The sequence below is a fragment of the Agelaius tricolor genome, unplaced genomic scaffold (assembly GCF_023055355.1).
Source record: "Agelaius tricolor isolate 1412-34295 unplaced genomic scaffold, bAgeTri1.0.p SCAF_4, whole genome shotgun sequence".
Taxonomy (NCBI): domain Eukaryota; kingdom Metazoa; phylum Chordata; class Aves; order Passeriformes; family Icteridae; genus Agelaius; species Agelaius tricolor.
Genome location: NW_027269264.1, coordinates 38457227 through 38483018, shown reverse-complemented (window position 1 = coordinate 38483018; position 25792 = coordinate 38457227). Strand labels below are relative to the sequence as shown.

Below are 25792 nucleotides of genomic sequence, written 5' to 3'. Positions count from 1 at the left end.
ATTTTTTTCCTTTTGCCAGTTGTTTTCTCTAGCCTATAGCTGAAGCACTGGTTTATTTTAGAGAAGAGAGGGAGGTAGTAGACAATAACAGTGGGGGGGAAAATAAAGATAACATGTATTCTCATTGTTCCCTCAGAGTTGTTTTATGGATAAAATGTTGGGGAAAGTTTTAAACAGTGACCATTTTTATTCTCCGTGTAAACTCTGTAGTATTACTGCATGGATTTTAATTGTTTCTCTAGTTAGTGATCAGGTTTATAATTATAAATATGTGGAACTCTGGACTTTCTGCATTTTAGGGGAAAGTAAAAGGTAGGTTCTAGCATTATTAATTTAAAATAGTTTGACACAAATAATTTTCTGTTTCAAGTACAACACCTTTGACAGTGTCATGAGTGAAGGATTTTAGAACAGATAAGACAGGATTCAATGCAGAGCATTGTTCACAGTGGCTCTTGGGCTGACTAGTTTGACTAAGCAGATTATGAAGTGACAAATTGTTAGCAACACTAATTTTCTCATCTAGGCAGTACCATACAGAGATAGATGTAATGGCATGCTTTTGGTATCAACAGTAGTGCTGTGTTTTAATCATGTATGCATGTCCTTCAATCTAGCATCCTGTTTATCTTCCCACAGCTGCACATTGTGTTAGTGGTTAGAAATTCACATTAAAAAAAGAACAATAACTGCTACTTTCCTGATTAGTGTGTTGCAGCACCTTTTCATGGAACAGTAATTTCCTGGTATTACTTAGGGGTTTGCCCAAATTAAATGCTATATAATTGTCTGCTTTTGCTATCCAGTTAATGTTAGCATGTTTTTTCATGTTTGACAGGTACGTGCATTGGCAATATTTTCTGTGTTTTGTATTCTTACTGCCTGTTTATCACTCATCCATCCATGTGCATTTTCATTAATTTATTAAAGAATCTTACTATTTCATAAAATAGGTTGAAGACTTCTGTCTTTAAACTGCTGTATATAACAATGGGGACCAGTAACATTCAGGCAGTAAGGATGCACTTGTGGAGTGAGTGTCTCCATGTTAAGTACATGAGAAAAGTGTGGATAGACACACAGTAGCTCTAATGGGAATGGCTTTTTGAAAAATATGCAAGGACTTGAAGTTTTTTGGAGGAAATTTGTATTTAAGCTAGAGTGTGACAGCAACCTGGATGAGTAATTTCACAAATGTCGTGATTTTCCTACTGTTATATTCAGTCATTTGTGCTTGTCTACAGCCTTAATGGCTTGTTCATGAACCTAGAGCTGCAAGAGTACTCTTCAAGGCTGAGTTGAGTTTTGTTAGATGTGCCCTTAGTCCCTAAAGTAGTGACTAGTGAATATGGTCAGTAGCAGCATTCTGCCTCTTATTTGTTGTGGAAAATGTGTGGGCTATCTATCCACCACTATCTAGGGTTCTGCATTTTGAGCTCTTCAGCATCCTTTGTCATCCTTGTAGTTACTGATGCCAAAGTGGCTAAAATAGTACTATGGCCTCTTCTCCTACCCATATCTATCTATATGGAAATAATTAGTTTGCTTACTGCAGTATAATGTCAGTATTAGAGTGTTTTGGAATGTCCTTCTTTGGAGATATTGAAAGCTTTTAATGATTTATTTAGCAAAGTAGTTATCTTTTTTTTTTCTACAGTTGTGTGTATTTTAGTGGAACACAACACTGAAAGATGCTAAAGACTGATAGGAACATTTTTTCTCTAATAAGAAAATGGAAACAGATTTTGGGAGGATTATAGTGTCAATGATCAGCCTTGTTTGGGGTGGTGCCTAACTGCACCCACGGGTAGCATTTGACGCCATGTTGAAGGCTAAGCACTCCCCTTCTGCAGGTGACTGTTATTTCCATGTCTGTCACTCTTGAATGGGAGATTGCCATGTTTACTTTTACTCAGTGCTTTCCAAAACAGGCCACAAATTGTGGTCCTTGAGGATAGGCTCATTTTTGTTGGAACTACCTGTGTAGAGTGGTACCATTCTGAAGTAGAGGAGACTTTACTGAGCTTAAAATATGAAGTATTTTAATTTATCTTTCTTCATTTTGGTTTCTGGTACATGAATAGTTTTCATTTTACCCCTTTGAGTTAAGTATGTTTATATGTTGTGGGGAAGGGGTTAAGAGGTTCCCCAGGTTTCTAGTCATTATGTAAATGAATGTCTACTTTTTCTCATTGTGTATAAAGTCTGATATGTCAGCCAGTATGAGTTCTGCCAGCTAGGTAATTGGCATTTTGTGAGTGTAAGCACTTACAGTATGCAATTATAAATCTTCATTAGATTATTATAGAGTTTTGCCTCTGTCATTTGTTAAAATTACTTAGAAATTTTAATTTTTCTCTCAAAAAGTTGTCTATATGTAACGTTAGTTAAATGACAAGAAAGTGCCTAATAAAATGTCATGCTCTCCTCATGATAGTTATGTCCTCATTTATAAAGTCAGAATTTCTTACATAATTACTTGTACATCCTCCTTTCTTTATAGGGATGATACTCTGAAGCTATTTTATCTTCCCCTCCATTTTTTTAATCCCTCTAGTTAAAGGAATGCTCACCCACGCCTCTAATAGACTATTAGCATTTAAAGGAGCTCTTTAAAATACGATTTTGCAGTTGTCATCAGTGTTTGGCCTTGGATTTATTTAGCTAGCCTGACAGGTAACAGTGCAATTTTAATGATAAGAGTGAAAAATGTGGCTTTGGTCTTAGTCTGACTATCAGAGTCTGCATAATTCAGAAGGTTACACAGAGCACTGCCAACTTCTTTAATTGCATGTCACATTATGGCATTGGCAAAAGGATGCACTCATTAAACTTTCGTTGTTAACAGTCTCCATCAATTTTTGTCCTACACTTGATAGCTAGTATGGACTGGTCAGGAGCATATTATCTTTTCCCCTAAGACACTTAAGCTTTGATTTCAAGGAAAAATGTACCAAGTGATAGCAAGAAATTATGTCATTAATTGCATCTAAACTGCTGCAAAAAAATAACCTACAGTCATAAGGGTTTGGTTGCTGCTGATATCTTGGTTTTGTTTACGGCCTATATAAAATATTTCAGAAGTCTTTCCTAAAACTTTTCTAATTATGATTTACCCTAAAATTTAAGATTTTAATTCTATAAAAGCAAAAGATAGCAGACTGACTAGCTTCCTTCAAACTCTTTGCAATGTATGGTTTACATGTTTTCAAATTAGATACTGAATAAGTAGTGACTGAAGTATAGCATATTACTAAAAATATGTAAATATCACAAGATTGTAACAAAAGTAAAAAAAAAAAATTCCCAAACCCAAAACATAGATTTACAGCTGTTTTTGCACCTGTGTGTGTTTGAGCTGTTTTGGTATATCTGCTTATCTCTTTGCTTTACTCTGTGAAATTTGAGACTGCCAGACAGTAGCTGAGATTTTTCAGTGATTTTCTTTAACAGTCCCAGACTATTATGATAAGATACCAGAAGTGATAAACACCACAACCCATGTCACTACAAGACCTTCTGCAAATAAGTACTGTCTCGAAAAATAATGTTTCATATTCAAACAATTTAATGAGAAAGTGAGTGTTTAAAACAAAACATCAGGTTTTGATATTAAAAAAATGCCCAAGTATAAAGAAAGCTTGTGTTTTTCAGAAATAGCTTTTGTATTTTGTGTGTGAGTATTCTCTGTTGTAGTTGTTAGAAACTGTTGAAGTTTTCTCTATTGAATATTTGGAGCTATCAGTTGTTAATGCCAAGTGTATGCCCAACCTGTCTCCTAAACTAGCAGGCAGAGTGTGGTTTTGGAATTGAATTTAGTTTTGATTAAATTTCTAGAAGTTGAAATTTGGGAAATTAATTTGAGCTCTTTGGACCTTTTGGTTTAAATTGCATTTTGCATATTGAGTACATGCTTTTATAGTTCAAACAGAATTGCTAAATATTGCAGTGAAAAGTAAAGGCTAAAGCTGTAGTGTTGTTATCAGTATATCACATCTGTGGGTTACATTCATCACCAACCTTTTTTATATTACTGTTTTGTTCACAAACTTAGGGGTTGCTCCATAGAAGACTTAGATTTCTGAATAAAGAGAATAAACTAATTTCTCAAAGTGAGCTTTTTGTTTCATGAAAGCTTTCTGTCATATTACTTTACTGGAGTCTAAGGTCAAATTAGGTTTATGGAATGGAAACTTATTTTTATATCCTCAATGGGAAAAATAATTTTGTTGTTTTTATGCTGTGGAAGAGAGAAATTTTCGGTAAATGCAGCATCAAGTCAGGATTCTTACTGAAACATAAACATCATATCCTAGAAGGAATCTGCAGTATTTGAAACAATCAGAAATGTTTCAGTAAACTAGATCATGAAAAAAACAGAAAAGTGTTTCAGGATCTGATAAGTTAATAAGGTGTCAACAGTTCACCTGCCTACTGGATGTTAATTAAATGTTGATGTCTGTGCTACTTAAGCAGTAGTTTAGTTTCGGAATTGCCTTGATTTGGGGTCATATCTAGAGATGATGTGGGCAAAAGGAAGTAGGGATTTGAAAAAATAAAGTTGTACAATAGCCTACTTGTGGAGAATAAAAGTATAAGGAAGGAAGCCCTGCAAGAGCAGATGGTTGCTAAATACATAATGGGACAGCAATAAATAGTTTCACTCTAATAACCTTAAAAGAATAATTTCAGAGCTAGAATTATTTTTCCTCATTTGTGGGCTTTAACAGAATTTTGTAGTAATTATGAGAATGAAATCCCTTCTCAAAAATTGACTTTAGACCCTGGTTTTGAACTTCTTGCATGTTTTCTACTGTATGTAAGTGGGATTTGGATGACTACTTTGTGCCACCTAATATTCATTATATTGGCTTTAATGTAACATGGGCGAAGTGCTTGTATGTTCTTTCAGTTACTTTTACCTGTCATTTTATGCCCAGTTTGACAAATTGCTGTTACTCAGGCTTCAATACTTGCTTGTATTTACAAGGAGTCATAGTTGAACTAGATTTTAATGTTAAAATGCCAATAGCATTAGTAATTTCATCAATATTAGTATATTAAGATGGAATTCACTTGTGGGCTCAAAAATAATTTTCTCTGTTCCCATGTGAAGCTGTATTCAGGTACAAACCTAGTAGTGCTCTCTCTGCAGAATAAAATTTGCAGTGAATGAAATACGAGAGCAGCCGAAGCTTGTTAGTGTTTCCTGGGTTTTTCTGTACATTTTTCAAAAAGTAATGGATTTTATTTCTAAGTATGAGCCTCTTTGACTAAATGCTGATCCAAGTTACATAAGTATCGCACCTAGCCTTTTTTATGGTTTTCCCCAAAATGGTATCAGTTATGTGGCACATAATTTTGCATCTTGTTCTTAACAGATACTGCTTTCAGATACTTTAACAATATGTAGTATTAATGAAATAATAACTCTAAAATACGTTGCAATCAGATCTGCAGGCCTTCGGGTGCAATATTAACAAAGTGTAAAGCAGTACTTCTCTAGATTTCCTAGTGCAGAATGGAAGGAGCCATGACCTGGACTAAGATTTTTTTTCCCTGTTTTGGGCATGGCATTCAACTGTCAGAAGAGTCCTTAGTGTGGTCAGAACCACAGTGGAGCTAGGGTTCAAGCAAAAATTTTGTGAATATTCATAAGGTACATTCAGTGCAAGACCACAGAGACATTTAGCCAATTAGTTACTAGTCATCAGCTTTCTTTTATCTGGTCATTGCTCTACTGGTCCCTCTAAATTTTCATGCTATCAGATATACAATAGAGCCACATTAATTGCTTTAGTTTTTCAAACTGTGTTGCTTCTGACATTTTCAAAAAGAGAGTTCTATGAACATTTGCCTTTAAAAACTTTTTTTTAAATTTTACTTACTTTTTGTAGCTAAAAAGTGTTGTTTCATATAGCACACCTTGGAAGAATAATTTTTTTTGTCTGGGTTTTTTTACACATATAGGTTTCAATATAAAGGGACTATAGGCAGTTTTCCTGTTTGAAGTCACTTTCCATTTTTTGCCTGTCTCTGATTTTCCCCTCATCTGACTCTACTGATAATCTTTTTCCTTTACGCTTACTGTTCTGTCCCCCACATCCAGGATGCTTCACCATAATTCCTGTGGACTATATGATGTTTTCCCTTTAAGTAAATGACATGACATTTTATTTTACTTTTCTCATAATGTCAACAATTATGTTAAATACTGTGAAAAAATATAAGTGTGAAAATAAATATTCAAATCTAAAGAAGAATTAGTTTTCCGATTGATCTATTGGTTTAAGAAAAAAAAGAAACAAATGCAGTTCTAATTCTGGGTTGTAACTGGTATAGGCTTTGTCTAAAATGGCCCATGGACCAATTTTGCTTACTTATTTTATTTCTTATTTTAGACTATATATTTGGAAGTAAGCTTCTTCAAAAGCGTATCCTTGTCTATTCTACTTCCCTTTCTCATGTGTGTCCTGCATTTCAGGTTGGATTATATAGACAAAGACATTTGAGTTACATTTCACCCTTTATGTGAACTCACGCTTCCTGTGTGAGATCACTGTAGCTGAAGGGACTTGATTCTCCTGCTGTTGTGGCTCTTTTTTGGCTGTGGCTACTGATGGGCTTTGTCATCTTTTTTCTGCTGAGCAGAAGGTTTCGTTGCAGTAAAATCATGGAGTTTTAGTTATGTTGCTATTTGTAGGCTTAATCTCCCCTTTCCCCCTTTGATGATGTGATGGAGCTTTGCAAGTATTTCTTGCCTGTGATGGATAAACTGAGGGTGTAATCTCCGGTCCTTAAGCAGAGGGATATTTATAGCCCATGTAGTCTTTTTCTGCACCGGGACACTGCAGGAAATGAAAGCTGTGCATGAAAGGTGTGGCTCTCAGAACCGGAAACCATCTCTCATAGTCCTCTGTGGATAAATTTGGTTTTAAAAGGGTGGCCTAAAGTGAGACTTAACAGTTAAGTGCTTGGATCAGGTCAGAAATACAAGTACATAGCAGCTTAGTGCCACATCATGTGAGTCTCATATCCTAGGATTTCATAGATTTCTCTGGGATTGCTGGCAGATTGTGCCTTGTCAGAGGGCAGGAGACACTGGGCTCTTCCATCCAGAGTGTTTCTTTTCCCTCTTGTCCAGGCCACTGGAATGTGTGTGCATGTGGCAGCAGTTTGGCTCTGTAGACAGGGAACAGTGTAAGTGTTGCTATGAATTTAATAAAACTTTTCAGGTTCTGGCTGAAAGATAAGGGAGTTGCAGGTAATGCAATAGTGCTGTTACAAATAGTTGTGCCTTATTCTGAAAGTTAGATTTAAGATAATACTCTTTTAAGCTCTCCTAGTTAAGTCAGTGGATTAAAAAAAAAGGCAAAACAGAAAAAGAAAAAAAAAATCCCCAAACAACCAAACCCAGCAGTTACAGACTAAGATAGTTCTTGGTTTTCTAGAAACAAATCATTGAGATTTCCTTTCTAACAATACTTCTGAAGCACAGATAAAATGGCTTCCTGTCTCAGGGTTTCCTGTATCCATGGCAACCTGACTTCAGGCACTTCTTTCTTAGTTTCCTGAGCAAACTGTTGCAAACCCTGGGGCAAAAATGTCAGTGCTGTAGTACACAGCAATACTGCCTTTACCACGGTTTCCCAAATGAGTGTAGTTGGTCAGTTTATAACATTATCTAGTGGATTGCAAACAGCAAAATAACGGAAATAATGAACTTCAGATTTGGGGTAAGGAAATGCTTTTATTTCTTTTAAATGTAACTCAGCTTTATAAAAGTAAAATTGAAATTGTAAGTGATCTGCCAGTAAAATGTAACTTGTTTACAGTTGGCATTTCTACTTGCATGCTTTTGAAACATTTCTTAGTGATGGTTAACTATAAGAAGTAGAGAATATATAGTATTTTTAAATTAATAGAAGCTGTTATTCTGGCAGCTTAGATACTTTTATGCTACAGCCATTTGAATATTTTCTGGCTACGTTAGCAGTATATTTATGTAATTGTGCATTTACTTTGAAAAATCTTTTGCAGTGAAGTCCAGTTAGTAAGTTGGAGTTCTAAACTCCTTCTTTGGCATGAAAGAATATTATGTAAAATACCAATTCTGAGAGTAATGCTCATATTTTTAAGACTGTACACATAGATTCAAATAATTATTAATGATTAATATATATAATAAATATATTTGAATTAATAATATTTATATACTTCTTTTTATCTCTACTAGTGAAGTCAGAGAGGACTAAGAAGGCCAAAGACAGGGATATGTGTGTTCTGCAAAGTTCTTCACCCTGCCCAGGAGCATTCCTGTATATATTTAATTGTTTTCTTTGGTTGCTGCTCCAGAAGGAGGCTTTTGGCTGTCCATCTGCTTGTCAGCTCTGCACAGGGAGACAAGTTAGCTGTCGTAATGCAGGGCTTTCGAGCATCCCTTGGAACCTTCCTAAAACAACAATTCTTGTTTACCTCAGTGGGAATAATATATCACATGTCACTCCAAATGATCTAAGAGGCTTTCTGAAGCTTGCTGCACTCTACATGGATAATTCCAGTATTTTGTATGTGCACCCAAAATCTTTTGTGGAACTCCCTAAACTGTGCTACTTGCATCTAAATAGCAATCATATTAAACGCCTGGATCCAGGAATCTTTGAAGGCCTTTCCAATCTTCATTGTTTATACCTTCAGAATAATCAAATAGCTTTTCTTCCCAGAGGATTATTTAGTGATCTTCTTTCTGTTAGATATTTAACACTTCAAAGAAATCGTCTCAGTGTCCTTGGAAGTGGAACTTTCTGGGGAATGATAAGTCTCCAAACACTAAACCTAGCAAATAATAAGATTTCACGGATATCAGATGCAGCATTTCATCATCTTGAAAATCTTACATATTTGTTTCTTGAAGGTAACAACTTACCACTTGTACCATCAAATGCCATTGGAAGGCTCAAAAATCTTGAAAGACTTTCTTTGTCTCACAATCCCATTGGATCAATTCAGCCTTTTGCATTTAAGGGACTTAATAAGCTTAAATATCTGTCTTTGAAAAATGTCAAGCTAAAATGTGTTGCTGTAAATGGATTTTTTGGATTAAACAACCTTAGCCAGCTAATCTTAAGTTATAATGATTTAGAAACTATAAATTCCAGCACTTTTACTTTATTGACCAATTTAATGTATCTACAGCTAGACAGAAATAGAATAGGTAGTATTGGCAATGGTACCTTTGAAAAAATGGGGCGGTCACTTAAAGTACTCAATTTAGCATTTAATAATATCACAGAGTTACAAGCTGAAGTGCTCAAGCCCTTAGTATCTTTAACTCATCTGCAGGTACATGCTAATCCTTGGAACTGCAGCTGCAAAATGCTTGCCTTACTTAATTGGCTAGCATCATCTTCTGTTTCTGCAAAAATCCACTGTCAGCATCCTCAGAGTATGCGTGGTAGACCTTTGCATTTTATGAAATGGGCTTGGTTTTCAAACTGCATTGGCCCCACTGCCAGCCCAGGCTCTGCCGCAAGTCTGGGATCTGTCGTGGTGCGTCACAGCGCTACCACTCTGCTGATGGCCTGGCATAAAGGGAACAGGCACAACACATTGGAGCAGTTTGTCACTACAGAAACTAAGTATGTTGGTTTCTGGGAGGGAACTGCAGCTACATCTTCTACCCCATTGCCTTATCAGGAACGTGCTGTTGAAGTGCCGTCACAGGCAGCTACAGTGTTATCAACATTACCAGCGCAAATTCCAGCAAAAATTATACCTACTAATGGAAATGTAGAAGAAGAATGGTTGTTTACAACAGGTCCTGCTCCTGTATCATTAAAAACAGCCCTGATTTGTACACAACAGGTTGAAAAGCTGAATCAAGCTTTTGATATTTTACTAGCCTTTTTCATTCTGGCTTGTGCTGTTATCCTGTTCTTAACCTGTAAAATTATTCAGTTTAGGCAGAAACTAAAGGTGCTGGAAAACTCAGGGGAAAAGAGTATAGAATATTATGGCTTTTATCAGCCTGGCAGATACAACATAGCTGACTCAGTGCAGTCTCTAACTCGGAAATCGGTGGAACATTCAGAACTGGACCAAATAAGGCTGCTCAAGCGAACAGTATCAGAAAGTCAGGCACAGGTCATCTTGTTCGAACATTCATCATTGTAATTTATCTCATTTGATTTGGTGTTAACTGTGATATGAAAGGTTAAGAAATCAAGAACTCGATTCTGTAAAAATACCTCTACCAATTAAAATCAACTGCTTAATAGAACTGTGGAAAATAGCACAATTTGGGTTCTGCATCAACATTTGCTTACTGAATGTTTGAAATTTATTATTTCATTATTTGTCATTTCAATCTAACATGGATAAGTTTATTAACCTAGGTCCCTGTTTGTAGTAATTTTTCACCTATGCTCAAGTATACATGTAGTATAAAGTACACTTTAATTTATTTTGCCGTACTTAATGATGTAAGTTCCTATAGAAATTCCATAGCTATTGTGCAGCAAGCAAAACATCAGTTCTTAGTATGATCACGATGCCAAGAAATCTTGGGGAATCAGAAAAGAGTGTTTCATATGTTTATTGTAATAGAGTTTATACTCTTCCTCTATTAAATAAAGCACAGGGGGAAAACCCCCACATTTACAGTTAGCATGTTCAATTCTTGAGTAAGAGAAAAATTTCAAACTATACAAATTCTATTTATACCTATAGCATATTGTAATATACAAAGTTGTGTGTTCAGTCTGTATAATGTAAATATTTAAGTGATTTTTTTATTAGTGTGTATCTGTATGGTTTTATGAAATGCCCCAAATTGGAGTTAAGAAAACCAAAATGCTGTTGAAATTTACCAAAGTGTAATGACCAAATTTATTATGTCTAAAGTAATAGAGCTGGTTAATTATCGTCAATAACAGATCATCATCTATGTCATCTATGTAGTAATATTTATTAGGGACTTTTTAGCTAGATAAGAGGTACAAATTGAAGAAATACACTACACTGTAAGTACATAATGCTAAATTAATGGCTGAAAACATTTACATATTGGTTTTTATTTGAAGGTGTCAGGTCAAGATATGTGTTCTTAGTTAAAGCTTCATCTTCAAAATAGGGATATTTTCTTTTATAGTTTGCATATAACTTTTTATTTCTATTTCAAATGTTGGTGTTTTGTTGTTGTCAGGGCATGTCTAGTATGCTGTAGCTTTATTTTCAACCTGAATTTCTGCGATTTTTGTTTTTCTGTTAATTCAATAATTCAAACTTTTTTCTGGAATTAAATGTCATAAAACTATGTGCCAAATAGTCCAATGTTGTAAAATCTACTTATTTTTCTAGATGCTGTTTTTCTTGTACAGGCTGTGCCCTAGAGATTTCAACCACATTTATAAGTTACACAGTTTACAGCTAGACCATTTTCCTCAAGGAAAAGTGGAGAACAATGCTTTGATAGACTTTCCTCCATGGTGTTGATTTAAATTGTGTGGAAGCATATTGCTGTTCCAGGCTCCAGCCCGGAGCCTGTTGCATTCTCCAGCTGAGCCAGAGCTGCCCTCAGCATTCTTGTTCTCTCTCTTCTCTTTCTTGGTGGTGTAACTCTGGGCTGTGCAGGTCCCACTCATTCTGTTTGTCCATCTGCAGTTCTTTTCCAGCAGGAAAAAAAAATCTATTTTCTGCTACCAGGACATATATAAATCTTGACTGCACTGAGTGGGTGTGAAAGTGCAAGTATGACTTCATTATTGTTTGTTATTAGTGTAATGAAATAATACTGTATTTGTCATAGATCAAATACTTCTAGGGAACACACAATTCAGCTTCTTGGACAAAAGCCTAAACTGTTTAGTATTGCTTGAGTAGAAACTATTTTTTAAAATCATTTTCTAACTTAAGATCAGATGTTAAATATAATGGGTAAATGCTTTTAGGAAGGGAAAACATGGGCTGTAATTTATGCACCTTTCTCCAGAGGCTAATCCACTGCAGTCTCTTTCTCTTCAACTCATTTTTGTTACCTTCTGTCTCTCCTACAGAATTCGTTATGATAAATATTAATTTTGTTTTCACTTGGTAACAACTGCACAATCGATTGCACATAGTAGGTTCTGCAATTTTATGTGCTATATTTTTAAATTTTTAATTTTATGTGAATACCTTCAGTAATAGTGGACTTCAAATGCAGTAGAAACTAGTTAAGTTTCTCTTGCTAGAAATGCTGCTATGCCTTTTTTACAGAGGAGTTTTGATAATGCACAAAGGTTAAAAACTGAATAAACCTAATTCTCAATTCTCAAATCTGGCAGGGAGCAGCTCTCTTATTTGATTTCCACAGCTGCTCTTTACACAAAGGCATGAGAGCTTCTCTCTGTAGGTGCATCTTTTTCACTGACAAGCTGCTGTGGGAGTTGTTTGCCAGGTATGCCTCTCACCATCTGTAGTGGGGGAACGTGAAAGGAAACTGGTGTTGCAGCTGTTTGCACAGCAGAGAGTTAGAGCCATTGAAAGCCATCCTTTGGAGTGGAGACATCCTCGAACTACCAGCTTGCCGACACAGGGATTAGACTAACAAGGCACTGAGAGATTTATTATGCAGTTGTGAGGGAAATGCCTTTCTTTAGCAGCCAGTATCTTTTGTATTTAAATGTTCACTTGAGGAAGCCAACTCTTTAATGTACACATGTGGTTCATATGTCAATTAAAATCACTAGGGAATAATTAGAAGCCTTAGTGAAATCTGCCCTTGTGAAGCAAAGTGGTGCTTCATGAAGATCAGGCTTATGGTCAGTCATAGGACTCACCTGGCAATACTGTCTTAGCTGCTACTTCACTGCTTTAGGAGCTCCCTAGAACTGTGCAGCTCCTAAGGGGGTGTGTGTGTGTGTGTGATAATCATTTACGTCACTTTCAGTATCTGCAGAGTAATCTCTGCTTGTCCCACTCCACCTCTTTCCTTGGCTAATGAGATAATAAAAAAGAATTAATTAAGCTTGCTCAATATGTAGACTAGTAAAGATATGAAATCAAACTCTTCTTGGTGTTTGCATCATCCTGGTGAATGTAGAAAAGCAGAAAATGTTCTATCTTCTTTTATCTCTGAAAAAGTATTTTTTCTCATACAGATTTTTTTTCTCATTCTCTGAGGGATATGCAAAGGAGATATGGGATCCATTTTATTTAAGCACCACTAAAAATATGTCAGGACATGTTTTAACATGATGATGGACTTTTATCTCCAGTAGTTGTCTATGTAAGTGAAGTAAAAATTAGGAATTTTCACATAAAACCTCAGGATAATAAGTTGTATAGAGAGCTGTGTGCATTAGAAATTAAAACAGAATGAAGAAAACCAAACAAAATGTGTTTTTTTATTTTCAGAATAGATGGGGTCTGTTCTGTTATTTGCAGAACTTTTATTCTTTTATTTAAAAACTTGTACAAACTTCGAAATAGAAGTTTTGAGATTATTCTTATGGAAGCTGCCCTGAATGCCAAATTTTGTTTTCTGTTGGTAAGGTGAATTTTATTAACAGGCAGCATAAAATATCTGTTCTGTAATAAAAAAAAAGTAGTGCTTATATCTTTGAAACTGGATTATGAAGTGTTTTTGGTCCCAATTGTGGGCCTTTTACTTTTGCTGCATACCAAAACACTTTTTGTGCCAATAATTTAGGAAGACTGGGTAGATAGAACACCACTTATAGCCTGATGGTTTTGTTTGTTTCACTGCTAATCTGGATTGTATGCAATTCAATGGGGGAACTGCTTAAATGGTGCCTTCCTCCAGGTTTAAGATTTAGTATGAAACATATTAACTGTTCTGTTCTGAAAATTCATCTAAATGCAGTGTTTGTCTTCTTTGTATCCACTCATGAATTTTCTAATTATTTCTTTAAATAAGTAGGCTAATTTTAGTATCTTTGAAAAGGTATTACTTTGAGTGACATGGCATGCTTTCTTATCTATGAAAATAAGGCCTGATGCATTTTATATTGCTACTGAACTTGGAGGTTTCTTTTTTTAAAGCATGAGTCTGTGATATCTTTATTTTTCACCAGCATGTGTCTTGTGTTCTAGAAATAGTCACAGTGTTTAATGGCTCCATACTTGGTAAATATTTCAATGGGTCTTTGGTAGAAAAAAACTGTATGTCCCATTTAAAGGGGAGAAAAAAGCAGAGAAAAGAAAAGGAATTACATTTAGTGAAAGCTGCAAGCAAATACTTTTTGAAAGGTGCTCTATGCTCTTTTTTTTCCTTAAAAAAACCCAAAAACACTCTCATGAATCTTCCACTAAAGAAGTGAAATACTATTTCTCAGTTATGACATAAAATAGGAATATTCTTTCCAAGAAATTAGTGATTCCTTTATGAGCTTTTGTGGTAACTATCAAGAGCAATATTTTTGCTGCTCTGTGCTGATGAGAACTCAGCTGGAGTGCTGCATCCTGCTCTGGGCCCTTAATGTAAGAAGGACCTGATGCTCCAGGAGCAAGTCCAGGGACCGCAAGGTTGATGAGAGGAGTGGAACATTTCTCCTGTGAAGACAGGCTGAGAAAGTTGTGGCGGTTCAGCCTGGAGAAAAGAATGTTGTGTGGAGACCTGACTTCAACCTTCCAGTCTCTGAAAGGGCCTACAGGGAAGCCAGAGAGGGACTGTTTATCAGAAACTGTAGTGATAGGACAAGGGGGAATGGCTTAAAAGTGAGAGTAGGTTTTGATGAGATTTTAGGGAGAAATTCCTTACTGTGAGGGTGATGAAGCCCTGAGTTGTCCAGAGAAGCTGTGGATGCTCCCTCCCTGAAAGTGTTTAAGGCGAGGTTGGATGGTGCTTTGAGCAGCCTAGTCCATTGGAAGGTGACCTGCCTATGGCAGCAGAGTCAGAACTAGGTGACCTCACTTTCAACCCAATCCATTCTGGGATTCATGCAACTTGGAAGGAAGAAATAATACAGATATTGGACAGCATCCTGTATTATTAATAAAATAGTGTATATGAACAGGGCAGAGTTTACTTCTCCAGGGCTCAAAGTGTTCACATTTTTCTCCATTGAATGCTCCTTATCTACTATTGACATGAATCTGAGGGCAGCTTGTTGGCAAATACTAACCTTACTCATGTTGGAAAATATTAACTGTTTTAGGCATTTTCTTAGAGATGTGTTTCAAAAACAAGGATGAGGCCAAAGAGTCTTAATGGAGGTGTGCTAGGCAGGACCTTTGACTTTGTGAAGAAACCTGCTCTGTCTCAGAGGGCTCATTGTGCAGAGGTGACTGAGGCACTGTTGACTTTCTCAGCTGTGCTGTGAGGTCAGTAGGTTGTTTGCTTGCTGTCTGCAGAACCTAACAGAGATTCAGTCTCAAAACATGTAACATTTTGCTGTTCTGAGTGTGATAGTCCTTTTGGCAAAGGACTAAATGTCTTTTAAAATACATAACTGGCAATCAGGCATTAGAAATCATGTCAGTTTTCATTTTGTGGAATTCAAGAGTTTCAAGACTGATGATGCAAAATACACTTCAGATTCTGGCATACAAGAGTAGCTGAATTTTAAAAAGGGAACAAAAACTAATCCCTTTGAAAGAAAGGATCATGAATAAGATTACAGTTTTATCAAAATAAACATAAAAAAATACTTTCAATACTTAATATTCTAATGTGGTAAGCATTTTTCCAAGGTATCTCTTGTTATTTAACTCTTTGTCATATGTATCAAATTTTGTTGTGTTTCCAATAAGAAATTTTTCAAAAGCAGTTGCTGTTGTGTAAGGGGCTACAGTTCATCCATGTCTTCAGTTTTCACCCCAAGTAAGAAAAGGAAATGAAAGAATATTAGGAAATAGATTTGTCTGTGTTAAAACAATGATCAACTACAAAGTACAATATATGTTCATGTTCGATGCCTGTAAATAAATGGAATGTGTCTGCTTCTGCCTCTGCCTCTTAGGGAGCAGCATCTTTTTGGGAGAATTAAGCCTCAAATTCCAAACAGGGAGTGATAAGGTGCATCAGTCAGTGGCAGTCCCAGGAAAAGGGTTGTAGTTTATGATCACCAGTTCGGTCCTTTCTCTTTCTTTGCTGCATGTAGCTGGAGGTATTCCTGAGATGAGCATCTTTTCACTTGCAGTTTGTCGTCATGCTTTTGCAGTTCATGGAGTAGGAGTCTGAGAACCCATGTTCTACAATAGCATGTCTCTGGCATTAGATACACAGTAGCAGGAAATGAAGCAGAAGCAGCAGCTGGCTGCTCTCCATTAACTAGGAGCTGGTGTCCCCTAGTACGTCTATCAAGGGGAGATCATGTTCCTACACCCTTACCCTACCAGCACATTCTTTCTCAAGGCAGGGGCAAATGTAAATGTAAACGTTCAGTGTCATTTTGGGCATTGTGGGCCTATTTAGTCAAGCCGTCAGGTCATGCGGAGTAAAGGTACTCGTGTCTTTTAACTCCCAAGTGATGTCTACCAGCCTTTTGCATTAGTCTTAAATAGCTTTATTTGTCAAATGGCAGAAGCTGTCTGTGTTTAAACAGATAAATCCAGCCACCCTTTCTCTGTACAGTCAGGAAAGTCACTTTCTTGCAGAACTGATTGCAGGGTTTTTCCACCCGCCCTGGGGAGCTGGCTACCTAGGAGGGTGAAGAAATACAGGTAAGTAGGGGAGTGTACCTTCTTTACAAGCAGCCATTGCTCAAGAGGTTGTGTAGGTTTATGTATTGAATAGTGATGTTAGAAAAGTTGTAAATGTTTTGGGACTAGAAGCCACTACTCTCTTCCCTGCTGGCAGGAGCATGCCCTTTCCAGTCAGTTTCTTGATTCCTAATGTCAAGGATATTGCTAATGTGTAATTTATTCTGTTCATTTGCAATTACTTTTAGGTTTTCAGTGGCACACTAAGTTCTGTTATATTTAAAAATAATGTTTCTTGTATATTTTGAAGCCTTTTTGTAATAAAAAAATATTCTGAATTAGCTGCTTGATAGCATGCTCAGCTAAGCAGTAAGCAAGGAAAATATCTCTCAGTAAATGTATTCTACAATTGAGCAAATTTCCTGTGCAGTTCCTTTAGCTAAGTCACTTTCCTGTTCTTTTCCAATGTTATCCAAAATAAATTTTGTTCTGTTACAGTGTTATCCAAGATAAATTTTGTGGTATCATCAACATTTCAGTGGAAGGACTGAATGATGTTATGACTGAAGATTCTGAAACAGGAACATACAAAGAGTAAGCGGAAAATCTAATTTAAACAGGGTTTAACAGTAGCAATATTGTTTTATATGAAGTATTTTCATTTGAAAATTCTGTTGGCAGTTAAGACATGCTTGTTAGAAATCAATTTTCTCAAGAGTGAGTGTTTAGGAAGACACAGAGCTTTTGGTCTTAAAATATTTGCAATGGGGAAAGAGGTCTTAAAATGACAGTATAATTTTATATTGTTCATTAAGTTATCTAGTAAATGATGTCTTAGAACACTCATATGCTTAGATTTGCTTTTTGCTTACTTGACTTTTGGATCTAAAATTTCAATATAACAATCTTGTGTATTGATAGGGACCACCCTTGCTTAGAGGTAGTTCAGAGTTTATTTGAATGTGACACGAGTCTCATGTGAGTTTACCTAGTGCACAATATTTCACAGTCTGGAGAACTTAAAAGCATATCCCGCAAGAAGAGTTCTTCAGTTGTTCCATGTAACACATGTGACTGCTACAGAATATATCTCAAAAGTTTCCTGAGCTAGGAGTTGGAGCTTGCTTGTGGCAGGAATGTGGATGTTGAAAGTGTCCAGAGTGTTCTGCCACCCAGCACCACACTCATTCATCTTCTGATGGTTCTCTGGTTACTGTTTGGAGCCCATCAAAGCTGGGGGGAAAAAAAGCCAACCTAATGAATAGTAAGATATTTTTTGGGCAGATATCATAATGTCATTTTTATCTCTGTAATGATTACTTACTTTTAGAATGGAGAGTTCTGTAATAACAGAGTTTAATGATGCTCTGATTCAAAGAATCAAGCATTTTCTTTCAGACCATTACATGGTGATTGAACAGACTCTATCTGAACTAATTAATTTACTACTTAAGGGGATATTTACTGCCACGGAAACTAGGTGGCACAGAACAGCCAGAGCGTAATCTATTAAGTTCTTCTCCACTTAAAACAGATGGTATGCACACAACTGTGTGTTCAGAGCAGTCCACACTCACACTGAGCCTGAACTATGCCTAGGAATTTCTTGCCAAAGTACTTCCACCAAACTCTTAGTAAAGAAGATGTAAGTAGAAAGTCTGGGAATATGCACAATGTCTGGCACTGTGTTTTGTTTACTATTAGAGAAAACATTTCAGAGCCCTTCTATTTCTAAACATGTTGCTTTGCTGGTACTTGTTGAAAATAGTTCTCAACTTTATCCTAGTTCATTTCATATTTTAAGCCTGAAGGCTTGTAGAACTTGTCACTACTTTTCCAAAGTCTTGACATTGTTTTTACTTCATAAAATATAGTCACACTGAACCAAGGACATATTTATGTTGGCAGTTTCTGAAAGAGCTGTTTGAAAGATTTTGACTTTTGCATAATATATTTTGACATCATTTAGAAGTAAAGTGAGAACAGTCATCTGAAATCATGTGCACTGTTGTGGCTCTCCAGACTAAAGAAGAATGGCTTAAGGCCAATCTGGTTCAGAAAAAAGATAATGTGATGTCCACTGATTATCATATAGCTAATTATTGTACTGCAGGAGGTAAAATTATGTGCATGTTTAACAAGGGAAGATCAAAGCTGAAACACTATAGAACTTTAGCCACTGAAGGGTGAAGAATGGGGTAAACACGTACAGGGAAGATTGTAAAGGTTAAACGATGGCAAGGGCTTAAGTGACTTAACCACTTTAAATGAATACATTTAAAGTGGAATTTTAAAGAGACTGTTGTAGTTAGAGCAGAGAGATTTTGGAAGCAGTAAAGCATTATGAGTTTTTAGATTTATATTGGATTTTAATCAGGTTATGGAAATGTTTACACTGTCTTATAATACAAAGAGATTGCACTTAGCTGGGTTTCCTAGAGTTCATATTTCACATTGTTGGGATAATTATGAGAGAAATTTACAAACCTCAGATTTTCTGGAATGGGGAGCATTCCCTTGCTCTAGACTTGTTTCACCAATACTCAGATTTTTCCTAATTTTATCACCATCTCATCTTTTATTCTCTCCTCTCCTTGTGTTTGGAATTCTGGGGTACCTAAAATTTATGAAGATCTGAAAAAGTTAAAACTGCCAATGTCAACATACAAGACTAAATTGTCTCCTTTTCCTTTAATAAACTGAGATGCAAGCAGCCATTTGTGAGCAGAGGAGATATGCAATTTGATGTATTATTTTGAAATAACTAATCCCTTTATTAAAAATGGCTTTTGTGTTAGTATTTGACCCTGCTTGCCATGCTGTCTAGCAAGTGTTTCATACAGCTCTAAATACATGTAAATAGAAATAAATATGTAAACAGAACAAGTCTGAACATTTTCATAGAAAGTCATATAAAAACACATAAAATCACAACCTTTTTTCATGTTAATAACATTAAAATGGGTTCTTAATCTTAGTTGATGGAGCATTTCACATGCTAGTGGAATGCAGTAATTTAAAATGCACAGTAATGCAGGACTGAAAATGAACAATAATCTGCATCTGTCTTGGTGCTTTGTAATATGTGAATTATGTGTCCTTTGTGTCTTAAATCATACCTGATACACGGTGGCAAGTTGTCATCATCTGAGTGTTTTTTAAATACTTTTTGGTTTTTAAGGCAGAAATTCCAGGAAAAGATTTGATAAAATGGTGGAATATTTGTCTATTGTTTCAGCATAGAGCATGTAAAGTTAATGAAAGGCATGTTTTCTATAGGATAGCTTTCATCAATGTCTTTATTAAGTCCATTCAAATAATTTCAGCAAGCAGGAAAATCTCTGATTTTTAAACTGGATTTTTTTTCATATTTTCTGATTTTATACTTCAAAAATAAAAGTTAAAATATGGCTGTTATTTTTACATATGGGTACCTGCCAGTTGAGGCACGTAAAAAATGAGTTTAAAATCTTTGTTCAGTGTCTTGCAGATTTTATTGTAGAATAGCACTGTCCTTGCTAGTTTTCAGGTCCTTTTGAATAATGACAAAGATCTCAGAAAAACATGAATGCCATGAGACATCTTTGCCATCTTTGTATATGTTTAGCCACTTTGACTATGTATAGAGTGCTTGTATGGCATTTTCTTGAAAAGGAGTGGAAATTTTTTGTAAGGATCAGTAGGTTTTCTGTATTTTTTTAAAGCCATGTAGTCTGTTTTCTATGTGCACAAATGCATTTAAACCCACAACTTAAACTAAAGCATGAAGGCTAACTGAGATTGTTACCTGGGTGGAGGTGACAGACAACATGCATTCCAGGCTTCCTGAGATTCACTGTTCTCAGGAAAAAAATACTTGTGATCAGATAGCCTGACTTTCAGGAAACTCCTGTATCTGTTCTGTGTTTTCAAAAGTGCTTTGAAATAATTTTTAATGATAATGTATGTTAAAACTGTTCTTGTTCCCATTTTTAGCTGCATGTTAATGTCTCATTTTGAAGAGCCCAAAGCTACAGAAGATGAGGAACCTCCCACAGAACAAGACAAAAGGAAAAAAATGGTAAGTTTTAGATCTGTTACTCAGTCATAGACCTGATTTTGTGCTTCACTTCTGTCACACTAAATTCTTTTTAGGTTTGGTTGATCTCTTGTTCTTGGAAAATTCATATTTTGAATCAAAGAAAAGGAAATTTACTGCCAAACCTTGCAACAACAACACTTAGGCTTCTGCTTGCCTTTTGCATCTTCATAACTGTTATCAAAATAAACATAATCTGTCCACAAAATCTGGGTATTACAATACTAACTCAGGAATTTACTGAGAAAAGAAGAGAGCTAAACTTTATTGAAATGTCATGGCAGGCCAGATTTCTCATATTTAAAAGAATTAATGTGCCTGCATAGAATTTTTTTCTAGTGTGAAGAACTCTTACAAAGAAGCCAGTGTATACTTGTGTAACTTTTCTTTTACATATAAAAGCAATACAATATATGTTTTTTTTAAAAAAATGTAAACCTTTCCATATTCTTCTGCTATTAGAAGTGCCTTAAGAGAAATTCCTAGTGTCTTGCAATTTCATATTTAAACAAAATGCAGAAATCTAATTTTCAGTGGTCCTTAAAAATGTACTACACAGTTCTATAATTGTTACTCTTAAAAGCATCTCTAGACTCTGTTAAACTTCCTTCTTGCTTGTGGGCTTAAATTCTAGCTGTTTGTTGCACAGTGATATTTATTCTTTGTGGTTTTGTATAACCTCTCAATATAGATATATATGTGTATATCATTATTGTTAGGAATAGGGATTGATATATCTATAGATCAACCGGGAGGAGAAAGACATGTTTTGTTTGTTAATCAGATTTAAAAAGCAAAAGTTAATTTTCATTAATTTTGAGTATACTCAGACTGCATTGCTGTCTGGCTAAAGTTTTAATAACATTGTGTCAGATCTTAAGTTTTCTGTTGCAGGTTAACTTCAATAGTTTGGATATGTGTTGAGGAATTTAGACTTGTTAGATTTGTCATGGACTACCTTCAGTGTGATATGTCAGGCAAAATGAAAATCAGAGCACATTGAATTATGCTGTATCATTAAATTACACAACATACCAATATGGTGCCGATGTACACAGTTACAGTGAGGGAACTGTTCTGGGGTGACATGCAATATGACATCAATGGTCATTTGAATAATGACAAATGTGCTTGGATAAAGGAGGAGCTTCACCAAACTAAAAGCACCACATCAAAGGTCTTGATTTACTTCCCTTGCATCTGTCTTTGCTTACATATGTCTTCCTTTGCATATCACTTTCCTTTTTTCCCTAAGGAATTGCTTGAGCTTTGTTCCTCGTCTTCTCTTTAAGGTTAAGCTTAAACACATTTTCAGCCTTTGTTTTCTTATAAAGTTTACAGAGAATAAATTATCATACATGAATGTCAAAGCTTCATTTTCGTTTTGAATCTCATAGTCTAAATTTAACTATTTCCATGGTTGCTGTTTTCTAGATTCCTAAGCATTATTCTTTGTTTTTCTCCTTTCAAGCCTTCTTTGTAAGAATAGCCGCCTATTTTAGTCTTTTCATTCTTATATTTAGTTAATTTTTCCTGATATATTTCTGACTTAAGCCTTCTACACTGTCATTTTTTCAGCTAACTTTAGTATACACAGTATTCTTACTCTTCTTAATGTAATTTCTTGCAGCTGTGATAGCAAGTGAACTGCAATTGTTATGAATGTTTGCTATAAATTTCACTCTGAATCCCAGCTGAAGTAGTGTGATATATAGCATTGCAGATGGTGCAGAAATTGCGACACAACACTTGGCTATTTACTTCAAAATTGTACAGGTCCTTTGGGCAGGTCACTAGTAGCAGAAGTGTCAGATAATAATCAGAATTGTTAATTATGGCTTTGAAAGCTAAGCTAGCATTTGATTTTAGAAACTGGATTAAAAACAAAACATTACCTGGGCCCATTCCTACCTCTGTGTGATGGAAATTTCTTCCTCTCTGTAGGAGCACCAGTGCACACACTCACATGAAACTTAGAAAATTATAGTAGCTGGTACCACTGGTAAAGTAAAAGAGATAATAAATATATAATGTGATAAGAAAATCCAAGAACAACCTAAAGGGAATCAGCAAAATCTCTGTACTGTTTGTCTGCTTCAAGCCCATGTTTACAGCCAGTGAGGTGGAAGATTAGTTTCTTCAGTCCAGCCAGTGTCAAGATCAATTTTTAAAGTAACAAGATTAAAAAAGTCAAATCCATGTTTTCACCTAGCATCATAAAGCACATTACAATAACCAATGACTTGCCAAATTTTTGTTTCCTGTCGGTAGCTGTTTTGACTAAGCTGTTGGAATTTACTAGCAGTTTTTTTAACTGGAAAATAGATTTGTTTTGTCTTATCAGAATCAGTCACATTTCAATAAAACACATGGCCACACACCTCGGAACTCAGCATTCATACTTAGTATATAGTCCTTCGCCAAGTATGTTTACTGTTCTTCCAAACTTATGATTTTGTTTTCTTAGTCAGTGAAGACTGCAGCTGTCTAATATTGTTGACAAACTCATTATATCAAACTATTTCATTTGTTTTGTTAGTTCTGAATACTAGTTACAAAAAAGTAGAGCAAAAGAAAATCAACTTCTTGTTGCAGGAAATTCTTTTATTTACTTGAAATACTTTTGATGTGACTATCTGAATGAAAACAAGTTAGTGTATCAACTCCTTAATTAAGTCTGAAGACGCTTAAGTCGCATTTGACTTACAGATGGTAGCAGCAAGCTACAGTTTTAGGTGAACAAATACAAATCATTCAGAAACTGGTAGATTCTTTGCCTGGCAAGGCAGGAAAAAAATGCTGCTAACTTTGGCAAATATTGATTAGATTAGTTGTAATTTAGAAATTTTGTTAGAAAAGTCTATTATATTCTACAGATTCAAATTACATTTACTGAAAAAAATCCTCCTACAGAGTACCAAAGTGTTACTGCACTTACTTCCCCTTTCTAAAGAGTTTTATAGTAATTACAGGTAATAAAATTACCTGTAATTTTAATGTAAAAATAATGACAAATGTGCTTGGATAAAGGAGGAGCTTCACCAAACTAAAAGCACCACATCAAAGGTCTTACCTTGAAACAGCAAAATAGTTTATATAGTTTACTTTCCAGCATAAACAGTAGTGTTGTTTGGGTTTGACACTAAGATGAACAGATCACAGGTCTGCATTAATTGCCACTGATTTCAACATCCTACTTTATGATACAGCAAGCACCAGGTGTCCCCATCTCCCATCCCCTTCTTCCCAGCCTGGTGGACTGAGGGACAAATGTGGCGTAACTGTCAACACCCTGAGCCTGCCCATGTGTCTGCTGACACTAAAATTAGCAATACATCCTCTGTCAATGTAGCTTCTTCTTTTACCTATTTTTGCTATTAAAAGGCAGCTAATATGGGAAAATAGTAACAAATATCCTGTCTTTCCCTGCCCAAAAGAAAATTGTATAATCCAGCTAGATTTTTGAGGTCTACGGGTATCAGTACTGAAGTGTGGCTATTCTTTATACATATGGACAGGTTATTTTGTTTGTTATATTATCTAAACAAGTTTGACTTTTTTGGTGTTTTGTTTTCTTACTAATAAAATAAAACTGACCATATTGCATGCCATCACTATAAAGTCCTTGGTAAGATCTGATCTGATTTTTAGGAGTTACAGGAACCCCGTTCAGCAGTAACTAATAAAGTAGCTTTGAAATTACTTTATTGTGTAAAAGCATCAAACCTTAGAGCAAAGTGTAAGACTCATGATTTCACACTGTTCCAAATAGTTTAAAACTGATATCTGCCTTGATAATAACTAATTTGATCTTTGTTTTGCACTAGTGTTTCCTCTTGTTTCTCAAGTAAGTATGAAGGGAAAAAAAGTAGATTTCTTTCTTGAGCTGAGGTTATAATCAAAATGTGTAAGTCATATAGGGGTTTTTTTTTGCATTGTTATATATTTTTATTTTACATGTTTTCCACAGCTTGCACTGAAGGACCCAGTACACACTGTGTCACTGCAGCAGTTCATCTATGAGAAGTTAAAGGCACAGCAGGAATTACTGGGAGAACAAGGTTTTCACGCCCTTATGGAAACTGTGGATACAGAAATAGTTGCCCAGCTACAAGAATTTTTACAGGGCTTCTAAATAAGCAGAAAAAAGATTTTCTATGTAAAATTTATATTTCAAAAATATGAAAGAACTCTAGCCTTTGGTCTTGTATGGATAAGTCTAATGAAAGGTGAAAATAACTTGAGACAAAATAATAAAAAAAGTTTCTGCTGTTGCTCCTAAACTATGCTCTTTTGATTTATTTTTTTTAATGACTAAAGGTTAATTAAGGCTTCTATCATTAAGCTAAGATTTCTATGATTCCTAACATGGTATATGCTGCCCTAGGTAGTACCATTTTTTGGTACCCTTTACCATGCTATTGGTTCACAAAGGTAAGTCATAAAGTCAGCAGTCTGAAGGAACTTACTAATGTATATTAAAGGGAAGCATCTGTTAATTCAGCGCTATAATTCAGTATCAGGAGCTGCTTCCTTTAACACTGTAGATCTGTAACTTTATCCCTTTCTATTGCTCTTTTTAGACTCTATGTTCAACCTTACAAACAGAAGGATTTAGAAAGCTGTAAGACTATAAACAGAAATATTCCATCATGAGAGAAAAATAATTCCCATTTGAATTGATTGTCTCAGAGAAAAAAAACACTTTGATTGTAACACTTTAATTGTATTTGAATTGTTAGAGAAATCAGTATATATTTCTGTCTGAAGATATGAGTTTTCATTTTTATCACCAAGTTTTCTGTTTTTCTGTTACCAAGAAATTGATTTCTTGAGTTCCTTCTATTTCAGTTTTAGCTGTCATAACACAAAGAAACTCACCAGAGGTAGATGAGCAATTAATTCTAGTTAAGTTGTGGCCATACCTGGACTACTTAAGATTACCATGTACAGTATCTCAATTCTTTCTGTTTTTTCATCAGACATGTCATGAGGATACTTCAGAATTGTTGCTAAAATGTTTAAGCCAAAATGGTCACAGTTATAACAACTATTTACAAACAAGGGGCT

General features: G+C 35.4%; 2 protein-coding genes across 3 annotated transcripts in view; both read left to right on the top strand.

The window, feature by feature from the left end:
* The window catches only part of IPO11 (importin 11), a 79191-nt gene extending 54186 nt beyond the window's left edge, over positions 1-25005 (top strand). For both annotated transcript variants that reach the window (XM_071425348.1, XM_071425349.1), the window contains exons 30-32: positions 17143-17238; positions 20620-20704; positions 24693-25005. In XM_071425348.1, coding sequence (XP_071281449.1) covers positions 17143-17238; positions 20620-20704; positions 24693-24857 — 346 coding nt within the window. In that variant the 3' untranslated portion in view covers positions 24858-25005. The remainder of the gene's footprint in view (positions 1-17142; positions 17239-20619; positions 20705-24692) is intronic.
* LRRC70 (leucine rich repeat containing 70) lies at positions 1568-17132 on the top strand. Its single transcript, XM_071425350.1, has 2 exons — positions 1568-7736; positions 8237-17132. Exon 2 carries the CDS (start codon positions 8275-8277, stop codon positions 10171-10173), a length of 1899 nt encoding a protein of 632 aa, XP_071281451.1. The 5' UTR covers positions 1568-7736; positions 8237-8274; the 3' UTR covers positions 10174-17132.
* Positions 25006-25792: the final 787 nt, after the last annotated feature.